The sequence below is a fragment of the Ammodytes marinus genome (assembly GCF_949987685.1).
Source record: "Ammodytes marinus genome assembly, chromosome: 17".
Classification (NCBI taxonomy): domain Eukaryota; kingdom Metazoa; phylum Chordata; class Actinopteri; order Uranoscopiformes; family Ammodytidae; genus Ammodytes; species Ammodytes marinus.
Genome location: NC_137221.1, coordinates 26,288,132 through 26,298,551, shown reverse-complemented (window position 1 = coordinate 26,298,551; position 10,420 = coordinate 26,288,132). Strand labels below are relative to the sequence as shown.

At 42.4% G+C, this 10,420-nt stretch overlaps 1 protein-coding gene across 1 annotated transcript; it reads right to left on the bottom strand.

Moving 5' to 3' along the window:
• Positions 1–459: 459 nt before the first annotated feature.
• sf3a3 (splicing factor 3a, subunit 3) lies at positions 460–9,061 on the bottom strand. Its single transcript, XM_080045008.1, has 17 exons — positions 8,860–9,061; positions 8,689–8,736; positions 8,048–8,100; positions 7,390–7,495; positions 7,222–7,294; positions 6,916–7,007; positions 6,744–6,826; positions 6,359–6,497; positions 6,197–6,265; positions 6,038–6,105; positions 5,447–5,554; positions 5,288–5,357; positions 2,817–2,981; positions 2,014–2,124; positions 1,494–1,584; positions 1,340–1,395; positions 460–738 (listed from the first exon to the last, which is right to left on the bottom strand). Exons 1-17 carry the CDS (start codon positions 8,953–8,955, stop codon positions 661–663), a joined length of 1,506 nt encoding a protein of 501 aa, XP_079901134.1. The 5' UTR covers positions 8,956–9,061; the 3' UTR covers positions 460–660.
• Positions 9,062–10,420: the final 1,359 nt, after the last annotated feature.

Here is a 10,420-nt window from a genome sequence, read left to right as displayed (position 1 = left end):
ACAAAGTCCCCTCAGGAGCAATAAAGTTTATTTTATTTGATCTGAATCAATTATCGAGCGCCATCTCATAGCATCCCACCATAAACAATAGGGTGGTATAAAACTGGCATCCCATTAAAGCCCATGGGAGCTTTTCTGTTTTATTAAAAAAGAACACATTCAGGTTTATGTTGGGCCTTTCATGGTCTGATAAATATGTCAGAAACAATTCAATTATTTTCTTCTATATGAAGTCATTCATTGGTAAACAGGTGTCAATAATAACAGCAAGTTTGCTCATTAAAAGCGATCCATGATTTAATTTATGATCCAAGGGTTTAATGCCATCATAAAATCACTGTAGTAAACTAGCCCATAATAAAGAGGTAATATATGCTCACCAGTCATCAGCTGTAATAAATCCACACACACACACACACACACACACACGCGCACACACACGGCGAGAAAGACTCCAGCGCTGTGACAAAAGTACTCAGTTTATTAGAAGGATCAATGGTTGCCACATTACAAAGTTATCAAAGGGAAGGATGAGATTCTTTAAAACAACATTACTACATACAAATAAAAAGAAACATGGCCGATAAAAAATATTGTGTCAATGTGAAAGGAGGCTGGCTGGATGGTACAGTTCTTCTGAGGTGATATTCTCTCCTCAGTCTACAGCAAGCCTTGTCTCTTCAGATCCTCATAGGTCTTCTTGTTCACCACGTTCCCACTCGAGTCTTCATACTCTTCCTGAAAAACACACACCGGCCATGGAATGAGAGAGAATGTCAAGTAGAGAGTGATTATCTGATCACATTCTGGATGTAGACATACCAGTATGTATTAGGGGTGTGAACGTTTACAAGAATGTCTAAACGGTTACATGACGGACATTTTTTTTCTGTGTACACGACAAACCGTGACGTCATTGTCGTAAACACCTTTAACCAATCTATTCCACACACACATCGCAACATTAACGGACAAGCCAAGTCTGATAAGAACACCTAGATAACTCCTTCATAGTCGGCATTCTATCTGCATGTATACAGGATCGCATATCGGAGTTCTCGTTCTGCGCTTGCTCGAGAATCCCTGCCGCGGATTTCAAAAGGAAGTGGAAGGAGACGACGTAATAAATAGTAGTGTTGTTACCGGAAAGGAACCGGACGTGGTTCTATAACACAGCGCCACCTAGCATAGCGGAGTCAGCTATGCTCCAGACTTATCAAATCTTTGAAAGGCCATGTATACTCAGACAAGTGACTCAGTCCGTTCGAGTGGCAAGTTCGGTATATGTATATTAATCCAATCTAGTTGTCCCATGGAAATGCACTGAGTGTGGACTCACCTCTGTGTCTGGCTGCCACCGCTCCAAAGCCTTCTGGGACTTCAGCTTGGCCCACACTAGAGAAACAAACAACGCACACAAAACGCTTAGTGAAAGCAACTTCAGAAATACTTCAGCATTCACACATAACAAACTAAAAGGCAAATACACTTACGAGACACGGCGTCCTCGATCTGTGTGACGTTGGCAAAGTGAGCGGTGTTGGGGATTCCTAGACAGCGCATACCGTGAGCATGCCTCCATTCCTACACACACACCAACACAAATACACAGTGTCAATGATGGGAGTACACTCATACCCTGCGTTCCAATACCCATACTTCCCTACTATTTAGTATGCCAGAAAAAGATTTAGAATGTCCCAGTACATGCAAGTCAATACTGAAAATACATAAATGCCCCACTAACTTCAATTGTATTTTGGAGTATTCGTCTTTATTCTTGACATTTCCTGACATAATGAAAACATCTTCCTTATCTGATTTTTTTTCTCTCCGGTGGCCCTAAAACTCTTCTGTACTTTAGTATGTAAAAGAAAGAGTATGTGATTTGGAACGCAGGGTTAATGTCATTAGCAAAGCAATGTGTCAATGTGTGGAATTTGAAAAGATGAAAGACTTGAATATGTGTCGTCGAGTGTCATGATCACACCCTTGATTAAAGCAACAACGTACCGCAAAGTGCCTCTGGAAGGCTTTGGGTCCCCTATATGTGTAGTTTCCACAGATCTCACAGTTGTAGTTAATGTTGAGCCCGTGGAGTTTATAGAGCCAGTATGGAATGGGCTGCAGGGGAATAAAAAGAAAATGCTGTCAGCAAGCACATAATCCAGCTCAGACAGGTCCATAAAAACATGAGCAGCACATAGAAGGTGAACAGTGGAACGAGAAGGATGTTACACAAGACAGTCAAGTTTAAGACAAACACAACAGGGTGTTATATGAGGTCCAGTGACTTCTTACTCCACTCTGACTAACTCAAATGTCAAAATATCCATGAAGCATATGTTGGCTAGAACATGTCACATGTGTTCTGATCATGTACAGATGTGTCTTTAGAGCACATTGCACTCCCATGTACAGTATACTGCCCCCTTATTGGTTAAGAAAAAATGTATTATGCACAGACTTCAGGTTGCTTACAATGATTGTTTTAGGATCTTACCTTAAAAAGACCAAGGTGGAGCGGTGCAAGTGAGCAATTTGTGAATGCAGGAGTTAACACCTTACAAGCTTTATTGAGGAACCTTCTTCTTCTACAGATTCATCGGTCACATGAATGACTCAAAGAATGTTATTATAATGCTGCTGTCCAACCCAAGTTATAGTGCAGTACACTACCAGTCATACCTTTGGAGGCATAGGTATAAGTGCCTTTTATAAGTGGTGGCAATGTTTTTAATCTAAGTTATGCGTGCTTATTTTTTTGTATTGTATGTCTTTTAGAATGGAGCTTGAGTGTAATAACAGAAGCGTACCTTGCCGTCCCAGCCCAGCGGCAGGTTCTTGGGGTTGTAGATGATCTCGTTGTCTTCGTCTTCACTCTCACTCTCACTGAGCTGCTCGTCCTCCTCCTCCTCCCTCTCCTCCCCGGTGCGGGCCTGTTTCCTCTGCACGTTCTCATGAGTCAGCTGCCTCTGCTCCTGTGAGCATAGGAGACACACAGCCCTCGTTTGAGCAGTCTGCTCTCAAGTGCTTCTCTTTTTCAATAATGTAGTCCCATTTGAAATACTTTCTCACAGGGCCCAAACATTTTTGATTTTGATTTAAAAAAGACAGCCTAGGGGGCGCCCTTAGCTCAGTTGGTAGGGCGTCCCCCCCATGGGCCTCGGCCAGCAGCGGACCCGAGTTCGATTCCAGCCCGCGGTCGTTCTCTGCATGTCACTCCCCTCTCTGGCCCATTTCAACTCTGTCTTTACACTATCAATAAACAGGCATGCAAACTCATAAGCCATGGAAAAGGTGAAAGTCCGAAAAAAATACCTTCTGGGGGCATCCCCTCCACCCCCAGAAGATTTATTTTTGTGATTTGAACATTTAAGAGAAGCAATTTGGTGTATTCTGGTGAAGAGAATTAAGGACAAAAAAAATTGTCATATGAATAGTACAATGAGCAAAACAAGTTAGTCAGCCAACCTTCTTGACTTTTACAATACAAAGTGTGTAGGTAGCCTATTTACAAAGAAAAACTTTAAAAACAGCTTAGAAAAACGGTTAAAAATGCTGGCAAAACCAGCTTTAAATAGGACTGAAAATAACATGGAGCCTCAAATCAATCACACCAAATTCCCTTACAATAAACTAACTATTTATATTGTGGCAAACAGGATTTGCCTTATCTTTGTTACACAACCATCTATCACATAAGAATACACTCTGTCACCATAGTTAATCTCGTGTTCACGCACTCACACACGCAAACACACACACACACACACACACACACCTCAGTCGTGCAAAATGGGACGATAGTGGAGGAAGCAGGTGAGTGTGTCGGCGCTGATCTGCTATAATCACTACATTCACCTCAGGTGTGTCGGCCAGAACACCACGCACCATTCAAAAACCATGAAAACAGCAATAGACAAAAGCACATTGTTAATCTACAGTGACAATCCGCCAACCGTGGCCGTTAATCAGCGCGCGCATAAAGCAATGCAAATGGCTGTAAAACAACTGTTTCTGATTGGCCAAATGACAATCAAAGCTCATATGACCTATCATGATTGACGGATGTTAACTCCTAAGTTGACATCCGCCAATCATAGTTAGTCACTATGGTCACTCCACTTTCTTAATAGGTCCATGCTCCACACACACACACACACACACACACACACACACACACACACACACACACACACACACACACACACACACACACACACACACACACACACACACACACACACACACACACACACACACACACACACACACACACACACACACACACACACACACACACACACACACACACACACACACACACACACACACACACACACACACACACACACAGCTGGCCATCAGACCCCCCCTCCCAAAATATTTTCTCAACGGATCTCCACAAATCACATAGATGACCAATTTTGTTTCCAAAACGACGAATTTCGCCGAAAGGTGACGAGTTTGCATGCCTGAATAAAGCATAAAAAAACCAAAAAAAAGATTAAAAAAAAAAAAAAAAAAAAGACAGCCTATATAAATCCCATCCCACTGCTATAATTGGTGGCGTGTGTGTTTGTGTGTCTGCGACGGTTTGCTACTGTTTGCTACAGGCACCACTGCATCCAATTCTTCCAAACTTTTGCCAAAATATTAGGAGTCCAGACAGGTTTTGGCCGCACCAAAAAATAACAATAATGACGTGGGGGTGACAAAATGACTTATTTAAAACATGGCCATACGTTACATTAAACAAAGGGTTAGGGACACAGTTTGCAGCTCCAGAAAGCCCAGTTCTGAAGACGTGTTTACGACAAATCTCACTGGCTAAGTAAGTTTCACACACACACACTCTGACACACACACTGGGCCGCAGCTGGTAAACGATGTAATAACACTGCAATGACAATATAAAGACTTAGTAGTTTCATTAAACTCCAATTCTCTTTAAAGTGAACTTTAGGGACAAAACATGGGCTTGTGCTTGACTCATTTATTAAATAACATTGTAACTGGAAAAACACTAGCAATAATGAACAATGAGCTATAGTAATACTTCTCATTTAATGATTATGCACAAACATTTATTTTAATGAAGCTTTAAAAAAAATATATAAAAATCTCATGTACCTCCGGCAGCACCCCAATATAACCCCTTGGGGTTGCGTACCCTCATTTGACAAACACTGGTGCTGGGTGACACATGTTCTAAATGTTGCCTCATAGCCTTTTATTCATCCATTCAAACAGGCAGAGTGAACATGATGATAGAGTGACTCACCCCGAGGATCTCCACATAATCATAGACCTGAGCCTCCAGGAAGCCAATCTCCTTGTTCCGCTCTGTGTCTCTGCAGAATGGAGGTTGTTATGAGTTATATAATGAACCCTATCATAAGACACTGGCAGAATTACACTCGTTCGTCTTTCACCCACTTACTTTTTAGGGCCCTTGGCTTTAGGATTCTTGGCAAACAGTGAAGGGTCCAGTGATTCCAGGGATTTGCCTTTTGTGCTGAACAGCCTCTGCGCTCTCTCCTCCAGGGTCCTGCACAACACACACACACACACACACACACACACACACACACACACACACACACACACACACACACACACACACACACACACACACACACACACACACACACACACACACACACACACACACACACACACACACACACACACACACACACACACACACACACACACACACACACACACACACACACACACACACAGTCAGCTGGTTGTCCTCACCCTATTAAATGCTTTCTATTCACTGTAAACGTAAACTGCTGTGAAAGTGCCGAGTGGGCCCCCGTAGCCCTGTTCATAATATTTATCATTTGCATTCCCTTCCTATGTCCTTGCTTGCAGTCGGACTGAATGCTGTACACACACTGTAACAGTCTTGTGTTTGAACACTAGCCTCTAGACTGTTAACTTGGTTGCAGACGCGCAGTAGGCTTAGGCTTTTGGTTATAGGCTCTATGATGTTATGTGTCCTGCATGCAAACATGCTCACCCTCCACATTTCAGTCCCAACGCCATGAGAGCAGACTTCAATCTGTCCAGACCCAAGGAAGCCAACTCCTGTTGGAAGAAATACCAAAGAACACATCAGTACAAGTATACATGAGGATCTTAAGTTTTAATATTAAAATGATATATAACATGTTTTTACCTCCCAGGAAGAGAAAGCAGAGAGGTCCAGGTGAGCTCCGGAGTGTGTCAGCGCACTACTCGTCTCTTTCTACAATTCAGAATAAAGGAAATGTCATGAGAGATGTGAAACCCAGAATGCCAACCCATCCTCACAGATTAACATGCTGTCAGCAGAACCTACAGGCCAGCCGGGGAAGGTGCCCACGTCCCATTTCTTCTCAAAGTCTAGCAGCACTTTGCCGTAGAGATCGTTCTGGTCCAGCAGAGGCTTGACCCGGTCTGTGTAGTCCTGCAGATACTCCAGCAGCATCTCCAGATACCTGCACATCACATCATGTGTTAAGAACACAGCACAATGTACACTGTTTGGGTTCACTTCCATGTCTTAAAAAGGTAGAACCAGTTTATTCTGGAGAATGCTTGTTGTCAAAATCAATTTGTCAAAATTAAGAAAGAAACACAGCCTTGGCTCTCCTTTGTTTACATGCCGGTTATGTTTAATCCCCTACATTTTGATGGGTTTTTTTTTTCAGCGCACACATTAGGAATAAGCGCCATGGACCTACTTTTTGTACTCGGCATTCTTCCTTTCCTTTGGGATGTCAAAGAGCTGGTCGAATGAAGACAGGTAAGTGATATACTCCAGTCTCTGTAGGGAAAGAGATTAGATGACGGTGAAGTAAATATAGATTATTTAGGTTTGGCATACATAAAGGCACTAGAAAAAGGATCCCTTACCTCGGCCCCCTTCAGGTTGATGAACTTCAGGTAGCAGTCATGGAGGTCCAGGTACCGGCCGTATCCCTCCTCGTCTGAGAATTCCACCAAGTCTGTGGAAGACACACATGTCACTGGGTTTCAGATCTGGGGCCCGGAGCATAAAGCGTGTTCACATCTCAGGAACCATTTCAGAATTCTAGGAACGAACGCCTCGTTTCCAGCGAGCAGCACAGTTCGGTACGGGAGGGGACAGTAACCCTAGACATGGCTTGCGTTTCCACTGCCGAAAGTACCCTTAAATGGTAGTAGTGCATTTAGACTTACTCTGAGCCTCCTCGCTGGGGTTGTCTCTGGCCTTCATCAGCTCGTCAAACTCCGCAGACATGGGAATGGAAATCTACGAGGAACACACAACCGCTTTATTTGTTAATATTAGGTTTTTAAAAGGGTTTTACGTTTTATTTGAGCGGTTCCAAATGAGCCGTTGTCTACCTCGTTTGGATGCTTTCTGTGAAACTCCTTTATATGTTTCAGTCTGTTGTAGAACTCTGCAAACTCATTGGGTCCAGAGATAGCAGCCAGTTCATCCCGCCTCATGCTGGCATTAGGAAAAAGGTTCAGGGTTAAGGGACAATATCTGGCACGCAAAAAAACATAGTAAAGAAAATACAAAAACGTAAAGCTGTATGAGTAAGTTTTCTGTTTCCAGGCTGATAAGAGCATAGCACCGGTTATTGAGAATAGGACCATTCTAACACATCTGGATTCAACATGATTAAATGTAGGCACAGCCACTCAAACTGGATTGGGTGAATAACTCAGGGACTAAAGGCTGTTACATACTCCGCGAGAAGAAAGAACAAAGTTCTCGGTGACAGAGCTGAGAGAAGAAAATGACGTCATTTTCTTCTCTCAGCTCTTGTTCAGCTGTTCTCGCAGCTTGTTCTTGACACATCGTCCGGGCCAAACTTTCTTCTCGCAGCTTCCGAGAACTGGTGTGTGATTGGTCAGTCTGAAGTCAATGAGGAAAATCAGCTGGCGCTACTGACGTTTGAAATGTCCAGACCAGAAAGAACTTAGTTCTTGCAGCTCTGTCAGCGAGAAGTTTGTTCTTTGTTCTAGCAGAGCGCTAGACAGCCTTAAGACTTACCCGTCCTTGTCTTCGTAGGAGTCTCTGATGTTAGAGCTGACATCCATGTACCTCTGTCAAAAGAGAAAGAGACCGCATGTGTCTTCATGTTGAACTATACAAACACCTTATATACAGTTTTTATATAAACCTCCTTTCCGACTACGGTCCTCCAGCACATTGTTGTTTAAACTACCAGCTGAAGGGTATTTCTATATCATCAGGCTCCTCTGTTGAACACAGGATGTGAAGGAGTGATTGAAAATATTCAAATATACTCTACTTTAGAAATGTGTTTGCCACTGTTGTACAGCGGTCTTTCTTACGAGGATTTAACATGTAAAGCAATCACAGACGTTGAAAAGACCCTGAACACTTGAATGCCCAATGTTCCCAGCAGACCCAAACAAAGTGCCTATATAAATCAAGCAACAACATGCATATTTGTGGATTACAAATGAACTGTAGATTGAACGTATAGGTTATATAGCTGTTGTTGTTGTGTGTGACACCATCGAGAGCGGCACGTAGCTACGTTAATTATCTCCAGTACTTGGGGTATTTACTGTTAGTAACATATTTTCAAATGAATTAATAATAAACAATGCTAACGTTAGCCCGCCGGTGCTAGCGATTTAATAAAAAATATAAGAATTGCTTACGTCCAACATTGCTCTTGTTCGATGGTCGGAGTTGATCTGTTCCCGCAGCTGTCAGAGAAACAAACAAACCCAGATTGAGAACACAAGTTAATTTACAGATGTTTGTTTCCACTAGGGTTTGCAGATTGCATTAGCATTCATGCTAACGCTAGCATAACGCGAACAGCTCACCGTTGACTTCTTGTGTAACATTTCTTTTGTTTTGGAGTCCATGAGCCTCTCCTTCTCTTCGTGGTACCGACGCTGTTGCTCTAAAATAGTCTCCATTGTTCTAGAAATGTGTGGTACGTTTACTAAAGGCAAGGTAAGGCTGCTAACTGGTTAGCATAAAAACGAAGCAGCCCCCGGTCGAATCGGCTACGTTTGTTTTCAATGGCGCATGTTGGGAAGCTGGCGTACGTCGCCGTAGACTCTACGTAAGGAAACAACGACCAATTCAAAAGGTTCCGCAGTAGCGACTTGGTCGACATAAACCATACGGGCAATACCATTTTAATCATATAAATTAATTCGTTTACGAGATAAATGCGATACAGGCAATCAAATAATGACACAATGTGGAGTGAATACTGACTTTATTTAGCTATGTTTATTTGGTCACTTAAACAATTAGGAGTTTACCATATGCATATTTAAATCTGCTGTTTCTAAACTGTATCAACTAGCCCAAGAAGAACAGCCTTACATCGGGCAGTAGTATCATTGGACTTTGTTGCAGGGGCCTGGCTTCAGTAGCGGGTCAGACTAAGCACAGACATCATTAACAACTGTTGATGATGTGCTGTAGGCCTAGGCCTAGCCTATCGATCTGAGTAGACTACCTGGACTAAATGATTAACATCCAGGAAATCCTACTGCACACTTTTTAAACAAGAAGGATTTGCAGCCGTATTCCCCTCTTTGGCACTTCCTTTGTAGTCTACACTATCATCAAAGCCATAACGCTTCAGAGCACAGGTTTGCGCGGACTCGCGTGGGAGCGTGCACGAAGGCGGTCTCTTTGTCAAGCTGCGGTAAAACACTGAGACAATCGGAACTGAGGATTCTCTGCCTGAACATAAAATAATAATAATTAGACTATTGACGGAACAAGTGCTATTGCTACCATGGCGTAGTAACCTATGAATAGGCCTGGCTGTGTCATTTAGTGGCAAAACGGTGGAAGAAACTGCAACCGTTTGACTAATTGATTATTTGTAGGCCAACATTGTCTTGAATGTAGGCTGTTATTTCTCTATTAGTAGACAAGGCAAAGTTCGCCACTAAATCCAAATTATAGGCTAGTCATAGCAGGCCTAGTTTATTACAGTCCCTACAAAGCATAAACTGAGAAGGCTGGAAAAAGAGGAAATTGTGTAGGCCTACATTTTTTACAAAATGTTATAGATTGTCAGTCATTGATCGCCAACAATCACGATTTTAAATGTTATGTTATACATGTTTGGTGAATTTGCGCTTCATACAGTGTGTTGTTTAAGATTAAAATAAGATACGATAGAATGAGATCATCCTCAAATGGGATATTCACATAGGCCTATTACGACTAGTCTTACAAAAAATACAACATAAGAAATTGGTCTTCAAAAGCTATTTGCATTGTTTACATTACAATGATAATAAAATCAGCTTTCGAAACTTTGACCATGGGCCTACATGAGTGTTCATTTGGTGAATAGCTGTGTTGTGAAGAAAGTGAGGAATGAGATGCCTAGGCTAGGCTACTTCTTGATTA